This window comes from Typopeltis vanoorti, chromosome 11 (assembly GCF_054136105.1).
Source record: "Typopeltis vanoorti isolate ZY-2024b chromosome 11, IOZ_Tvanoo_1.0, whole genome shotgun sequence".
Taxonomy (NCBI): Eukaryota; Metazoa; Arthropoda; class Arachnida; order Uropygi; family Thelyphonidae; genus Typopeltis; species Typopeltis vanoorti.
The window spans coordinates 78,320,088-78,338,048 of record NC_143559.1 but is presented as its reverse complement, the minus strand read 5'-3'; the positions used below and the strand labels follow the sequence as shown (position 1 = coordinate 78,338,048).

The following is a 17,961-nucleotide window of genomic DNA, read 5'->3' as shown; positions in this document are numbered from 1 at the left end:
AGGCCTGGACAAAGGGATGAATTCCAGATAGTGCAATAGAGCTCTCATAGTACTCACATATAAAAAGGGAAATAAAACTGAATGTGAGAATTACAGAGGTATTTCTCTACTGAGTGTTCCTGGTGAGATATATGCAAGTATACTTGAAAAGCGGTCGAGAATAATTGTGAAAGAGAAGCTTGGTGAAGAACAAGCTGGATTCAGGCCAAATAGAGGCTATCAAGATCAGATTTTCACTTTACGACAGATAGTTGAGAAATCATGGGAATATAACAAAGATCTATTAAAGTTTTGTAGATCTGGAAAAGGCATATGACAAGTTGCCAAATGAGAAGCTATTTCGAAACGCTACAGTTATATGGTGTCAATGAGGCATTATATTACGCAATACTTAGTCTTTATTTGAGTTGTAAATCAGCAGTTAGAATTGAAGGAAGTACAAGAAGGTGGTTAATGTTCAATCTGGTGTCAGGCAAGGATGTACATTATCTATATGGATCACATTATGAAGGAAAGTGGTATTAAATCCGATATCAAAATTGGAGATGTTAATGTCAACTCTTTGCTTTATGTGGATGATGTTATACTTCTAAATAAATCCACTACAAGTTTGCAAGATTCCCTGACTAAGTGAATAACTGTTGTAATAGATATGGTATCAAGGTCAGCATTACAAAGATGATGAAAATAGGCAGAAACATTGAAAATATCAGCTGCGTTGTGAGTGGAGAACCTATGGGACAAGTAAAATATTTCAGCTACTTAAGCACGATTTTTAGTGTAGATGGTAAATTAAATATGGAAATAAACAACAGAATCAACAAAGCTGGTATGGTAGGAAGTCAATTGAATAAATTTATATATTATATAGAATAAGAGAGAAATTAGCCAAAACACTAAATTAGCTGTATACAAGACAGTATTCAAGCCAGTTTTCACTTATGGATGTGAGTGCTGGGGCAGAAGTTAAACACTTGACCAAAGACTAGAGACCGCAGATATGAGAGTCCTGAGAAAGATTAGGGGCATGAACAGATGGCATTAATGGCAATATCATATTAAAATGAAGATATTAGGACAGAACTTGACATGGTCAGCATCCAGGAATACGTTAGCAAAGCGAATCTCAGGTGATATGATCACTTAAACAAAATGGAAGAGGATAGATTAGCAAAACAAGTGTTCTCTGCCAGGTTGGCAGGAAAAAGACCCAGAGGAAGACCAAGATATAGGTGGATTGATAGTAAAAAGTGCCTTAAAAGAGAAATATAAGATCTGATAATGTTGGAGTCTTGACAGGTAACAGATTGATTTGGAGGAAAAGTGTAGATAGGAAGTTAGCAATGATGTAATTTTTCACGTAGTACTATCATATCCTGTACACCCCTTGAGGGTATATATCAAGAATTTGATGATGATGATTATGTTTGAAGTACACAGCACTTTTGAAACATGACAGTGTGAGACTACAGCACATGAACATGTTCATTTCATCAGCTAAATAAGATATCAGATTTGAAGTTCTGAAATATCTTCATTCTAGACCTTGGCTCCATCAGACCCCTAGTTATGTCCTAAATTGAAGGCAAATGTCAGTGGCACCCATTTTGAAATTGCAAAACAGGTCAAAGACATGAGAAAATGGTTTACCAAAAACAACATGAAGTGTTTTCCCGTGATGGCTTTGAAAAACTTGTTATAGTGGACATAACATTGAATGGAAGAAAAAGAAAAAATGTTTAGAAAATAGTGCATAAAAATAAAGTAGACTTCATATTATCTTTTGTTTTTTCACTAATACAATACATCTCTTTTGGGTAGAATGCTATCGGGAGCATTACTTTCAGAACACTTTTCATATTCTCTTATGCTGCACGAAACAAATTATGCAAAAGCATACTAAGTATGCAAAAAAAAAAAAAAAAGATTTACTTGCCCAAGTCCCCTTCTCCCCTTTTTTTTTAATCATATGTTCCAATAAGTCAAAGTTCTGCAGAATGATTTTTGGTGCTATACAAGAAGTTATATCATCAAATTCCTCGTGTACCTTCAGGGGAGGGGTGTACAGGATATGATAGTACCGCATGAAAAAAATCATACCGTTGCTAACTTCTGATTAATAATTTTCTTTCCAAATTAATTCGATCTCTGTCAAGACTCCAGCATTATTAGATCTTATATTTCTCTTTTAAGGCACTTTTTACTGTATTAATTCATCTACATCTTGGTCTTTCTTTGAGTCTTTTTCCTGCCAACCTGGCAAAGAACACTTGTTTTACTAATCTTTCCTCTCTCATTATGTCTTTAGTGACCATACCATCTGAGATTAACTCTGCAAACACATTCCTGAATGCTAACAATATCAAGTTCTTTGCTAATATCCTCATTTTTAATATAATACTGCCATTAATGCCATCTGCTCACCCCACTTATCTTTCTCTGAACTATATGTAGTCTCCAGTTTGATCAAGTGTTTTATTCCTAACCCAGCTCTCAGATCCATAAGTTAAAATTGGTTTGACTGCCGTCTTGTATACAGCTAATTTAGTGTTTTCACTAATTTCTTTCTTATTTATATTTTTAATGTTACCCACATGAAGTTTTGCAAAATCCTACTAACTACAGAGAAAATGGAATAACATTATATTGATGAGACCTTCAGTGGATTGGGGTGGGGGGGTGATCTTCAGAGTAATTGCAAATAATGGAATGAAATTTAGAAAACATTGCAAAAATTATGAAAGTCATCCACCAGTATTGCTGCAATACACAGAAGCAGAATAGGCCTCATATTATTCTTTGGATTGGAATATCTTGAAACAAAAAACATTTAGGGGGTGGATCCAGATAACTAAGATTGTGTGGAGATTGGGAAATTGAATCTAAGCATTGATTGAGGGATTGTGGTATGCATTGAGGAGATGTAAGCAATGAGAAGAAGTGATGGTGGATAAACAGAGATAGACTCTTTGCATGGAGGATAGTGGATAAATAGAATGCATTTCCAGAGTAGGTAGTAAACATGCCAACACTGAAGTTCAAGGTTAGAAGGGTGTGTGCATGGATGTTCTTTCTTTTTCCTAGTGTGAGACCACTGTCCCACTATTAGAGGCTTGAAGTGTCTTTAAAATTGATTCAAGACCCAGAGATTATTCATTGATTCAGTGACAATCTTCACAAATATCTCTAAATATTTGCCAACCTGGTTGGTCAAGTGGTAAACTTCTCTTCAACCAACAGACTGCAGGTTTGAATCCCACCATTTACACAGATGTTTGCGATTGTCTTTAGGTGGGAGATGAATTTTCATAGCCTAGTGTTAGACCACTTCCCCACTATTGGAGGCTTGAAATGGCTTGAAAATGTTCATTATTTGGTTTCTAGAGCAAGGTTTCTGGATTAGGTAAAAAGAAGATCCCAACCTTTCATGGGTGGGAATCACCAAAAAAAAATAAATAAATAAAAAATCCTAACTTGAAAAAAAAACATATGGTTGCCAGTATCTGTCAGAAGTTTGGAAAATGCTGCTGCTCTGGCTAAGCATGATTTCAGCATGTGGAAGCTTTAATTATATATATAATACATAATTGTTATAGTGCATGACAAGTGTTGTCTCTGTCATTGAAAATGTCTGTGTAACTTAGATGATCTATTAGATACAGTTAAATGTTGCATTATCACAATCCTATCAGTATTTTTGCCTTTCATTTGGATTGTGACTTATGTTAACCTGTGCTTTGATATACGAGAAACACCCTGGTATAAACATGTTAAACTAGCATGATGTGTTTTCTTGCCTTCAATTTATGCTGGCCTGTTGGTTGAGTAGTTAACTTGGTCACTTTCCAACCACAGGCTGCAAGTTTGAATCCCACCATGAGCTTGGATGCTTGTGATTCTCTTTAGGTAGAGATGAATTTCATCATCCACTGTGAGACCAATGCCCTACTTATTGGAGGCCTGAAAGCCTTGAAAAAGCCACTTCAGTCCTCCATCATTTGGTATCCATATTTGGCCTCTAGAGTGGGGTTTTGAACTATATAAAAATATATACAAAAAATACACAAAAAAAAAAAAACCTTAGCCTGCCTGCATTACTGGTGCACTATTACCTTTCATGGGTAGGAGACACATCTAAAAAATGTAATTTTTATATTGTAATTATTTCTTTATTGCAGTATTTCCCAAAGTGTGGTGGAAGGTTTTGATAATATACAGCAAAAAATAATCACTGATATTTAAAATACACAAAATTCAGGCTGCACAAATTGTAACTAGAACTTTCCTTGGGACCATAAGCACAAATAGGTCTCATTATCCAGTTCCCCATTCTGACATTTGCCCACATCACTACTTGATATTCCCTGCCATTAAAGAAGATTATCCTCATAATTAGTTTGAATACTATAGCTACTCTCTCTTTTCCTTGGTTGTCATTGCCTGAATACAACATTTTGTATTTGTCACTTAGAAATATCATTGATATACAAATTAGAGTAGTGGCCCTAGTACCGAACCCTGAGGTACTCCACTAGTCACCACCATCGTTCTTCTAGATTCCACTCCACCATATACAACTCTCTGGTGTCTGTCAGCCATCCTTGCTACCATCCTCATATTCATTCCTATTTGCTTCAACTTTTGTAATAGTTTTCCATGTGGTATTCTGTCAGAATACCTTGGCAAAGTATCATGGTGTAGCCATTACCTTTATCCAATTCTGTTGTCACTTTATTATGAAATGTGAATAAATTACTAAGAAGGAGACCTACCCTTTCCAAACCATAATTTTCACTGTAGTGTATTGCATCCTTATCCACTTACTGTTGTATTTTATCTTTTAACAACCACTCCTAGTATATTAATTGGTCCATAGTTTGCTACCTATGTCTTGGAGCCACCTTTATGCAATGGTGCTATCTTACCCTCTTTCCACTCCCTTGGAACCCTGCCAGAGCTGAGACTTGAACAACTTCATCAGAGGCAATGCCAGTTCTCTTCCACATTCACATAGTAGATGGACTGATATGAAATATTTCCTCCGCATTGTTTCCTGCAGCTCTTGCTTAATATCCCTACTCATCCACTTAATTCCAACTTGTTTTAGCCTCCTGAGCTTGGGTATGCAGTCTGATATACTGCTTCTCTCAAGCAAACTCTTACCACTTGCCATACACTACTGACATTCTTTCCTTTAGCTTCTCAAGTCACTGCATTGTTCTAAGATGACTCCTAAGGCTCTCATAATCACCAGCCTTATAGTTGAACATAAACCCCTTCTTGACAGAGAATTCCACATGTTTGGTAACTTCCCAGAACAAGACTGCTCTCTCCAATTGGTTATCTACCTTGGTTATGGATATATATATATCTTCTGATGCTGTTACCAGATCCAGTACTCTCAAACCTCTTCTCCCTGCTATAGCATGTTGTTTTGTGTAATCACCCTTAGTATCTGTATAAATACCACTTCCATCTCGTCATCCTTGCTTTCCTCTCTCCAATCGAAGTACCCATAGTTAGTTTCCCATAATAATCGTTCGATGTAGATGCTGATACATGTCATCTACATCTTCCTGTAGATCCCCTGGTCTATAGCAGCACCAAACAATGTGTTTTGTCCTATTTGCCTCTATCTCACACCAGACAGCCTCAAATGAACCATCTCCCTCAGACCTAAAACTTTCAAAATTCTAATTTTGTTGGTTGTAATTCTTCAGCTATCATCAGCAATACCTCACCTCTTGTCCTGTCCTGTCCCCACTCTCCTCCCTAAAAATACGGTACCCTCTACATCCTAGCCCTGTAATTTTTGGCCAAGTTGAGCTGACCAATGCCAAAAAACACCTCACCCTTATTCCTGATGCTTCTTGCATTTGTGTACATTCATTTCAATATCCCTTTGTACCCATAGTTACCCTTGTGTAATGTCATTACCAACCCATTCAGCATTGCATAATCATTACTGTACATGTGCTCATTTATCTCAGGGGCTGCCAGACACATGCTTGATTTCTTCCTCCCTAATATTTTAGTTTCCCTGCTTTTGCACTACCATACTCTAACTAAACAACTTTCTGCAAACATCTAGCTCCCAAACCATTTAAATGTAGTCTGTCAGGCATATATAAGTACTTTCGTCCATCAAATTCATTCCATACATCAATAACTGCCATTCCTCCTCCTCCTTCACAATCTTCTCATTGGCAACCTTAGTCCTTCGTCTCAACTCTGTCCTATAACACCAAGATAGCAGATTCACAATCTTTACTTTCTTACTTTTCATCTTTGCTTCTGCTAACAACTCTTTCACATCTTCTCGCATTCATATTTCGCGCTTTTCAAATCATTTACTAAGAATTAACTCATTTGATTCTTTCTTCGCATACTTACAGCTTCACTAACATTCTTTATGTTTGCACTTGGAAAACATGCTTTTGTTACTTTCTCATTAAGTATACTTCTTATTATTGAATTGCCATACTTTTCTCCCAGTTTCTGGCACCTTTGTTTTTCCCATTTACTCCTTCTTTCATTCTTTGTCCTTTTGTACTTCACATCAATTGTTTCCCAGTTGTCATTTGAAGAAATCCATGCAAGCATGTAGTTTCTTTCCACACTGGCATCTCATCATCCACATTATTACTTTCAACCATTTCATTCAAACTTGCATTCGTAGTTCGTGCACTATCATCCAAAGCTTCTGCTAACACAATTCCACAAACCTGCTTTATATCCATAATATCAGTCTCTTCATTCTTTCCCTCCCAACACAACTCTCATTTCTTACACTCATTCATGACACATTTCCTACAAAAATATTCTCACCATTCTTGCTCTCATACCATAAGCCATTAACCCTCGGCAGTGACACATTAAACACATGCTACATCGCACTAACTCCTTCATGTTGATATTTGTCAACATCGATGTCTCGGTCGCCATTTTTCGCATACACATCAGTGCCATAACATAGGATGATTTTGAAATAATATTGTGTAATAATGGTCCAGACTAAACAACACTTAACAGTATAGTCAAAAATAAACAAAACTCCACTAATTTTATATAATAATATCGCTAATATCAACTAACAAATAACTTAGCTGAGCAGCACATGCACTACAATTACTGAAGATCTCTTTTTCTGCCTCAATTATTGATATGTACTGCTCATTGCATTCCTCTTGAATATTATAGAATGATATTATAAATTGAATATTAATACATTACAGAATGATTTAAATAAGCACTAGCATTGTGGGCATGAGAAAATGGTTGTCAGTTCAATGTTAGTAAAGTTATTCATTTTGGTGCAATGAGATATTAAATGTCCAATTATATTGAATTATGCTAAGAAACTGATCAGGCTAGGAATCTTACAGAGTGTTGATGGGAAGTTGAAGTTCAAGGGCCATATAGCAAAGATTGCACATGCAGCTCAGAGGATAATTGCAATGCTGAAACAAACACTGACACGTAAGTATATGAAAATAATTTTGTGTTTACAAGATCTTGATGCAACCTCACCTGGCATTATATGCACAGATCTGGTTTCCTGGGGATGCAATGCAGTGGAGAAAGAGAGTGCAAAGGAGAGCATTAAAGATGATATTGGGGTATACACATTATAAAGACTGATTTAGAATTTGTGAACTGTATACACTAGTAAAGAGGAGAAAGGGGAATGATGTGGTTCAGGCTTACATACTTTAAGTTTGTAAGTCTCAACCACATCATTCCTTTGAAAAGATCATGCAGGGAGGATACCAGTAGATGGAATGTTTCATTTTATGGAGAGCAAAAGAGGACAAGAGAGTTTAAATGAAAGGTGAGAATGGATACATTCAAGAAGAGGGTGAGAGCACTAGATTTTTATTTCAGTGGAGTGGTGCATGATTGGAATGGATTGTCTTTGGAATTAATGGTGCAGATAGTGTGAATGATTCAAGATAAGGTATGACAGCTGGTGTAGATGATATGTGGTCTCCCTTGATAAGGCTCTGACTTCCTGGAGGTCTCTCTTAATAATAATAATAACAATGTTTTCTATGACTGTTCTATTACTCCTCATTTCATTTAAATTTTTTGAAGTAATTACTCCATATGTATTTAGTATTTATTGCTTCTTTATGATCTCAGATTCTTTTTACAGTATTCTTTCATCCATTTTTAAGCTTCTTCAGAAGCAATTTACTATCTTCCTGGTGTTTATCCTCTGCAATTTTTACAAACATCCCTCTCGTGACTTTCTTTTGCTATATTTACACATTGCTTCATTATCTTACATTGATCTCTGTACTTTTTTTTTTTAATGTTAGTGTCTCTCTAACCTTCTAAGTTAAGAAGCAGTTGGGGAAAAGTGTTGTGGAATTCTGATTTGTCTATCTTTGTAAACAACTTGACTACATGTCTTTCTCTCTCTCTCTTACTGAATCAGTTATGGTTTTCTTTAGTTTTCAATATTTGAATTTTTTTTTTTTCAAACTAATTTTTTCTTTGTTCTTTTGATCTTTATTCAATATCACTCTTGTAATTATCTTCATGTTGAATACTATAGCTACTCCTTGCTTTCCCTGATCATCATTGCAATGTCCTGTAGTTGTTAATTAGAAGAATATTCCCTGTCTTTACTTTCCTTCTGGTAATACCAGTTATGTCGATATTGTACTTCTGCAATTCTTCAGTTTCACTCTTTCTGTTTGATACTTACATTGATATTGCCTAAGTCTTCTGTCATATAATCGAGTTGGTTTTGATAACTTATTTCACTTTGTTTGTCTTAGTTTCCTGTCAAAAACACAGGACTTTTTTCATCTGGGAACCTGGTGACATCCCAGCCAGTGGAGCATTCATCATGTTTATCATCATCTCTTGGTTTAAGCTGATACAGAATAAGTTTAAATCCCAATTTGCCAGTCTGCTCTCATTTGTTCAGTATCCAGGTGTATACTTACTTATAGAGAGTGCATTACAAGAAGGATTGGGCATTAGGTCAGAAGCCGTTATCACTTCTCTATGTTTCTTTAAAGGCTGTGATCTATAAATTATATAGCTATGATCCTTAAACATTTCATGAAGAAGAAAAATTCTTCCAATTACCAAACATGGCATTCTACAAAAATAACTGAAAAGCAATCATAGGGATTATAATGCATTGGTAGAAAAATTCAGAATCAAATTGGAAATAGCTGTGGTACTTTTTTTTTTCCATTGCTTTTGCACAGTGAAAAAATACAAGATAGACATTCATCCAGTATTAACATCTTTATTTTAAATAAAAATGGTTTGAAAGTGTGTGATAATCTTAAGGAGTTATGGATGTTGTTAATGTATCTCCAATGTTGTTAATGTATCTTTTCTATTCTTCTTGTGTATAATATGATATTGCCAGAAGCTGTTCTCCGCTCCCTCCCTCCCTCTCTCACACACACATATATCTACAATGTAACCAAGTAATTACAGGAATAGACTTTTATTAGAAATTCAGCAGAGCAGGAGTTGAGCTTTGTTCCAAAGAATGGTATAAAAATATTAAATTGTCTGAGACTTTTAAAATTAATTTCTTTTTCTCTCTCTCTTTCCAGAAATAGTATTTTATGACACAAATGCTCCGTTGTTCATAACTTTATTCTTTATAATAGCAATGTGTGTCTGAACAGCTAGGAATATTATAAATTTTCAAAACTGAGGAATTGACTATTAAATTATACATCTGTCAACATACAGGATTTGTGTTCTTTGTTTCAGAAATCTTTAAAATGGTAGTGCATTATAAAAATGATATACAGATGATTACTCTTCATTTATTTTATTCTGTGCTGTTCTGTATGAATTGTCCTCTCTTGATTTTCTCTTTCCAGGATTTGAAAATGTAATTCGTGCATTTGTAAAGGCTCGTCCTGTAATAGACAAAGAGGAAGGAGGAGCTACACCCAAATTCTATGTTCGCTGTTTAGTTGAATTGGAAGATTTTGTTAATTATGTAAGTCAAATGTTTATATACTTCTTGAAAAAAATCACATGTAGGGTTACATTATGTTTTTCAGCTCTTATGATTATGACTGGTCACATAATAAAATAGTACCTCTTACTTAGTCATCTATATATCTTACTATTATCAAATATATAAAGGCATAAAGCTATTGTAATAAGACAATCATTGAAAAGACAAATGAATACCAAAAACCTTTAGGTCTGGCTTTTATTAATTTTGAAAGGAATTTGATTCAATCTCAACATTAGCTATTTTACAAGCTCTTGCAATCAAGGAATTTAAAAAACTTAGATTGATATACTTAGCCATATATAAAAATTCAACTGCAGCTATAAAATCAGGAATTTATATGAAATTTACTATAAAAAAAAGGAAATTAGACAGGGTAATGCCATTTCATCTAAATTATTTACAGTAGCCCTAGAAGAAATTTTTAAAAAACTAGATTGGAAAAATGGAGGCATTATGGTAAATGGGAATGAACTAATCACCTATGATTCACTGATGACATTGTTCTTTTAGGAAGCTCTGCAGAAGAATCAGTGAATTGAATACAGAAAGTATACATATCGGCCACTAAATTAAACTTTTATTTAATACATGTTGGACCTCCTTTAGCCTGAATTGCAGCATATCTGGTTTGGCATAGATTGTATAAGGCATTGGATTGCATCTACATCTTGAACATACTAGGTGTTCACCAGACAGTCCTTTAACTGGCTCAGATTTGATGGAAGAGGACTTTGTTTTTGGATCTGTTTTTCTAACATGCCCCATACACTCTTAATGAGGTTTCATGGACAATCATGCTTGTTGAAGAATTCTTGCCTGGTATTGTTGTCCATGAAACTACCATCTGCTGGATAAAAAAGTCAATATTGCAGGATGGACTTGATCTGCAACAATATTCAGATATTCCTTAGAGGACACCCAACCTTCCAGCAATATCAGGGGACTTTTTTCATATCAACAGAACATGCCCTACACCATGACACCGCATCCAGAACCTTCAGTTGTGTTTACAAGACAAGCTGGGTTCAGCTTCATGGGGCTCCCACCAAACTCTCTGCTCTCTGACCCATCAGACCACATGAATTTTTTTCTTTTTTTTTTTTCAGTCTACCAGTGTCTTGACACCACTGTAGATGAGCTCTGGTTCTTCACAGAAATCAGTGGTTGCTGTATAGGCATGTGACTGGTCCAAGTCGAAAAAATTGGCCTTCTCACCCAACCTACACTTCAGCCCACAGAAACTGTTAAAAGCCATCAGTAAATCAAAATCATACTTTGAAAGCCACATGCAGAAAACTTGCACCTCAAATGGCAGTCAAGTTTATCATTCTATGCTAAGACTGTCAGGTGCAAAACCTACTCCCCCCCCCCCCCTCTAAATTATATATTTAGTTTAATCCTTTATCCAAGTGTGAGCAAACCAAGTTTGCGCCTGAAGTATTTTCAGGACTGGGGCAGCTTGTGGCAAAGGTGGACTGAGTTCTCATCACTTTCCTTAGAAGCTGCCCCAGTCCTGAAGATACATCAGGTGCAAACTTTGTTTGCTTACACTTGGATAAAGGATTAAACTAAATATATAATTTATTAGTCTAATCAACTGGGAAAAAAAAACTTTCAGCTCCCCCCCCCCCCCCATGCTTTGACCTCTCACACATCCAAATGCACCATGATAGCATCAAAAGATAAGGCCTCTCTTGCCATTGGTCTTCTCTTTTTTTTTTTTGTAGAAATGTTCATAAACTGCCGGTCCAACAGATGCAATGTTCACTATGCTAGTTTCCTTTTGATCATTCACCAAAAATAGTTTCTGGTGAATGCAGTATATCAGAAGTCTCCTGCTGAGATGATATCCTGCAACTTCTGTGTGGAATTTGCTCTCTGTTCTTCAAGCTGATGCACTTGGCTGCTTTTGCCCAACAACATTGGAAACAAACCTATATTCATCCCATCCCTAAAAACAGGAGCCATTCAGAATATTGTCACATTGTCTTTACCTCAAGCTTTGGAAGTCAGCATCTCAGCTTCGATACCTGGAGACCCATCAATTAATTAGTGATCACCAACATAGGTTCCTCCATTATCATTTCAACTTTGTTTACCTTTAGATCTGCACAATAGAGAGAGATTCGAAGAAATTTGTATAGTTGCTGTTTACTGTAGTACATAATGTTGTTTAATTTTGACGGTATATATCAGAACACAGAATTATAAGTAAATAATTTTTTATTGATATTTCACTGGTGTTATAATCAGCATCATCAGAGCACAAAAACACAGTTTGTCACAGTACGTGAGACTACAACAACATTGTGTAACAAAGGGACCAGTTTAACAAAATTGTAGCAACAACACAAAGACTAAAATCCTAAAAAACTGAGAGAAAGCAGGGGTACTGGTTATGTCTTAAGATGACTGTCTCCTAAATCTTAGGCAAATTTATACAGCCATATTTGTTGAGATTCGGAGTATGTTTTAAGGCTTCTGTTGCTTCTTAGAACAATCTCTCTGACTTGTAAAAGCTTCTGTGCAGTACTTTTGTTTTCTTCAAGTTGATCCTGTGTGCAGGGGTATCCAAAGCATGGTCTGCTAGGCCCGATTTGCCATAGTGATAGTGCCGGATGTATCTTTTATGTTCACTGATGCAGATCTCCACAGTTCTTCCTGTTTGACAGTAATAGGCTTGATCACACGAGCAGGGTGCTTCGTAGACTCCTGGATGTGATAAAGAAGGGATGCCGTCCTTGGGTGAATAGATGAGAGTTGCTAATTTGACACATTATCTGAATATAGTGCATAGTTGATGTTTCTTGAGGATTCTAGATATCTTTTCCGATGTGCCTTTAATGTATGAGGTGGTGACTGTTTTGTTGTAGTTCTCTATGGTGGATAGTGGGACGGGTAGGAGCATTTAGTATTTTGTTCATCTTATGGGGATTATAGCCATTGGTCAAGAATGTGTGGCGTAAGTGAGTCAGTTCAGCAGCAAGAGCATTGTCATTGGAACAGATTGCTCTCGCTCTGTGGGTTAGCGTTTTTAAGATACCATACTGTTGAGAAGGGTGATGGTGTGATTGTTTGTGTAAATATCTCCCTGTATGTGTGGATTTTCTAAAAACTGAGAATGATAAGAAACCATCTAGAAAACGTGTGATTAGTGTATCCAGGAAGGGCAGACAGTTATTAGCTTCCAGTTCCATTGTAAAGTGGATTTTTTTGGATGTTAGCTATTTAAATGCGCTAAGAATGTATCCAGTTCTCCCTCCTTAGCCAACTTCTACATAGAACATCTGGAAAAAACTAGCTATCAATACAGCCACTCTCAAACCAACACTTTGGCTATGTTGACGATGTGCTTGCTATTTGTCCACATGGCCCAGGCACATTGAATACATTCTTAGCGCAATAAGTCAATAAATAATTATTTACTTATAATTCTGTGTTCCGATAAATACTGTCAAAATTAAACAACATTTACGACGAACACATAAGCCTTTCTACACATTCATAGTACATAATGATCTAGATCCGACATAGATGACTCTTTAGTTTAAGTTTGCCATAGATACCTCTTACCTTACCATGTTATGGTCTATCTTCAATGCTTTATGATTGAGTCACCAGTTTCCTTTCTGCTCATTCATTGTGATTCACAATGGATGGTTTCCTCTATCAGTGCTGGAGTATTGTGACTTTGTGGTTTTGTCCACATTCCTCTTCCTATGCAACATTCAAATTACAGTCAATTCTCAAGTTACAACAGTTCCATTCTGAGATTCTCATAAGTCAGAAGTCACTATATGAATTTTAAGGATATGTTAACAGTTAACATGTATGAATTCTAAAATATGTCTGTTTGTCATATTTTTGACTAATTTTACTCTTTTACTATATAGTACAATATAATAAAAGAGTAAATCTATATGGAGGCGGTCCCCGGGTTACGGACGACCCGACTTACGGCATTCCATACTTACGCAGGCTCCCCATAAGGATAATTAATAATTAAATTTGGGAACTAGTTTCTTTCGCGCATGTAAACAAACCTGCACTTTGCCGCATTATTACATAGTAAAGCAGCTCTTCCCGTTATTTGAAAGTCAAATTTTAGGACCTGGGTAACACTTGCCACGTTCAAAGATTGGCTCTTGAACTTGTTTTATTCCTGCTGTGGAACGTTATTGTGTAGAACATAAAAGAAACTTCCCTTTAAAATTCTGCTTTTGGTGGACAGTACTCCTGGACATCCAATATCTTTATGTAACCTTAATGTAAAGGTCATATTTTTACCACCCAACACTACATCGTTACTACAGCCAATGGACCAGGGAGTCATTTCTGCATTTAAGGCTTATTCTTTACAGCGTACATTCCCCCAAGCAGTCAGTGCTACAGAAGATGATGTGATGGCCTTGAGAGAGTTCTGAAAGAATTATAGCATCCATGATGCCATCAAAAACATTGCTAATTCTTGGAAGGAAGTGAAGCAATCAACAATTAAAGGGGTGTGGAACAAACTGCGCCCTCAATTCTGTGATGATTTTCATGACTCCACAGAAGAAGACATCGCCGAATCCAGAAAAGCTGTGGTGGATAGTGGCAATGCACTGAATTGGACATCATTAAAAATGATGTCGTTGACTTACTAGAGTCCCATTCACAAGAATTAACCAATGAAGACCTTATGGAGATAGAGAAGCAGCTGATAGAAACACAAGACCGCGAAGAATCAGAAGATCCAGAGCCAAGAAAGATTACGACAAAAGAATTAGCTGAAGCCTTTCATCTCATTACTAAGCTTGAGGAGCAAGATCTTAACATTCAGCGGTTTAACTAACATTTTTTTCAGTGGTTAAACCGCTGAAAAAAATGTTAGTTAAACCGCTGAATGTTCAGAGTAAACCGCTGAAAAAGGTTTACCGTGCAATTAGTGAGAACATCAGCTGCTACAAGGCCATTTATGATGAAAGAAAGAAAAAGACTGTGCAAATAACCTTAGATACCTTTTTAAGAAACTGACTTCAGTGGTAAACTCCCCTCCTCCAGAAACAGAATCAAATCCTGATTCTCCAGCACCAGATCCATCCTCTCTAGCATCATCTCCATCATCATCTTTCAATTAATGTTAGTCTACCTTCTTTGTTATAGCAAGATAAGGCCTCAGAAATGGCTCTTCCAGTAAGCAAGACATTGATGCAGTCTTTAATATTCTTTTTTGAAATTTCTCCTATCTCCTATCAAAACTTTTTGTATGAGTTTGTTTTTATGTTCTTTTTTGTTTGAATTAAAAGAAAGAGCACATTAGTTTCTGTAATTTATTATTACAGTACAGGGATATTATTATTATAGTATTACACTGTATTATTATTGCCACATATGAGCCATTATATTATTATTATTATTACAGCATGTGTGCTGTTCATCAGTGATCTGAGTTACATACAAATCCAACTTGAAGACATTCTCAGGAACCTATCTCGTTCATAATCCGGGGACTGCCTGTATATAAAAACAAATGTCCTGACTGACTCATCATTTCCCAGCCCTGGACCTAGAAATATGAAATTCACGGAGTATATTCCTTCCATTACATAAGTACCCACTAAGAGGGGATTCCCTAGCGGAGTGAAAAGGGGTAAAATATGTTTTCATGGATTCCTCGATATCTCTTAGACCCGATGAGATATCGACTTGGTTTTTGCTTACAAAGGTCACCCATACAAATGCCTAAAAAACATAATTCAGGATTTTGTCCTAATTAACCCTTAAAAGGGATGAATCTATATTCAGGGGTGAATTATAGAACCCTCTGTATCTCCTGTGTTTGTTGAGTTATAACATTCATTTTTGGTATATAAGTGTTTTTTTTTTATTTTAAATTTTACTCCTAAAGGGGTAAAAAGGAGTATTTTTTTATTCGAAAGGGGACTTTTTCCTGTGGTCCCCTAACAGTTTATTGTAGGCTTATCTATATCTTTATAAAAACAAAACAATGAAGCTAAGAAACTTTTTAAAAAATAAAAATAAAATAGAATTTAAAAAAAATGGGGACAAAATGCACTAAAAAGTGAAAAAATAATCCTTTCTTAAATATATGAATTTAAATTTTTTGGAGTCATTGCCAAATTTAATTCTATTGACAAATTAACTCTATACAAAGTATAGTTCACAAGTTATATGTACTTATTCTAACAAAATGTGTGTATTGGAAGTTATGTCATTACTTTATACATTCAGCAATAAGAAATATGTTTATTCTCAATGAAAGTATAGGTACATTATTTTCTGTAGTTACATCTGTATCTGCGAGTAGACATGTAGCAGCTTGTTAGTGGCATAGGTGACAGCTCTCACAAGAGAAGTTGTGACTTGTGTTAATAAGTATAAGTGGCTGAGGGGCTAAATCCGTGGATGCATATGAGTATTCTGTGAATAATTATTTGTTCTTAAGAACTACTTCATGTTTCAGTTATTTTTCCATACTTCTGAATCAGTTCTTTTCAGAACTTTTAGTGATATTCGACAACAATTAAATAGGTTATCATGTAATTGAAGAAGGGCCACGTGCCAGGAAGGGTGTACACCATCCACCCAAACAACAGTGAGTGTTGTCATCTCCGCATGCTGTTACATGAGGTTCGAGGTTCAACATCCTTTTCAGAGCCGAAGACTATGAATGGTGTCCTCCATCTTGCATTCAGTCTACATGCAAGGCATTAGGTTTGCTGGAAGATGACAAGCACTAGGATGAGGATTATCTTGGAGGAAGCTGCCCTGTGCGATTTTTCTTTCAAGCTGTGGGAGCTCTTCATAGTTATGTTGGTGTTCTGTCAACTCTCCGATCCTCTGAGTCTTAAGGAGAAGTACAAAGACAATCACTCAAAGGACATCATGCAGCAAGTGGAGAGGAAGTTGCAAGGCAGTGTGCAGCAGGTGATACACAAGATGTACAACAGATGCCTGGTGCTGATTGAGGACAGAGTATTGGCTTTGGGAGGACAGGGTGACAGTATGGCCTACCTCAGTCAAGAAGGTCTGGAGGAGTCTTGGTGAACAAGGACTATCTGAGGGAGACCAGCTACGACACAAATGCCTAAGCACAAGTAGTGTCGAATAACGAGGGTTCACTAACAGATGAGCAGCTTGCTGTCTATTGGCAGGTCTTTTTCCTGGTGGTACTGGGAAGACCTTCCTCATCAACTTGTTCCTGGCAAAGGTAAGGAGTGATCATGGCATTGCCTGTGCTGCCCCCTCAACCTCATCCATGCAGAAACAGCCCTGTGCAGCATCTCAAAACAGGGCAACATGGCCCAAGTACTGCAGGACTATAAGCTCATTGTTTGGGATGAGAACACTATGTGCCTCAAAGCTGAGCATAACCCCCGAAGACATCAGGGGCAATGATGGAGTGATGGGGAGATTCACCATGTTGCTGGCTGGAGACTTGCAGCAGACTCTGCCAGTAGTGCCAAGGGGAACTTAAGCCAACGAGGTTAAGCCGTGTGTCGAGGCATCATATCTGTGACCTCCTCATCTAGAAACTCTCTCTCAGGCAGAACATGAGGGTCCACTTCAGAGGCGATGTCTCCACTGGGAAATTCTCTGAACTCCTATTCAAAATAGGGGATGGAGAGAGTATCCCGAGTCCAAGGGAAAGGTGACCATCCCTGAAGGCCTGGGCTCAGTAGTGAGGACCCTAGCAGACCTTACAGCCAGGATATATCCTGATATCACTGATATCCAGGAGAAGTCCATGGACTGGCTGTGCAAGCATGTCATTCTGACTCCCAAGAATGACAAGGCTGTCATCATTAATGACACTGTACTTAATTTGTTCAAAGGGGTAGAAATGGAGTACAGGTCTGTGGACTCAGTGGTGTAAACAGATGATGTGGTCCACTACCCCATGAAGTTCCTCAACACCCTCAACCCTCCTCACTTCCCAGCACATAAGC

The 17,961-nt window shown here is 36.8% G+C and overlaps 1 protein-coding gene across 2 annotated transcripts in view; it reads left to right on the top strand.

Annotated features, from left to right (window-relative positions):
* Positions 1-17,961, top strand: part of eIF3c (eukaryotic translation initiation factor 3 subunit c) — a 202,031-nt gene that overhangs the window by 44,202 nt on the left and 139,868 nt on the right. For both annotated transcript variants that reach the window (XM_090400058.1, XM_090400059.1), the window contains exon 5: positions 9,864-9,985. In XM_090400058.1, coding sequence (XP_090256184.1) covers positions 9,864-9,985 — 122 coding nt within the window. The remainder of the gene's footprint in view (positions 1-9,863; positions 9,986-17,961) is intronic.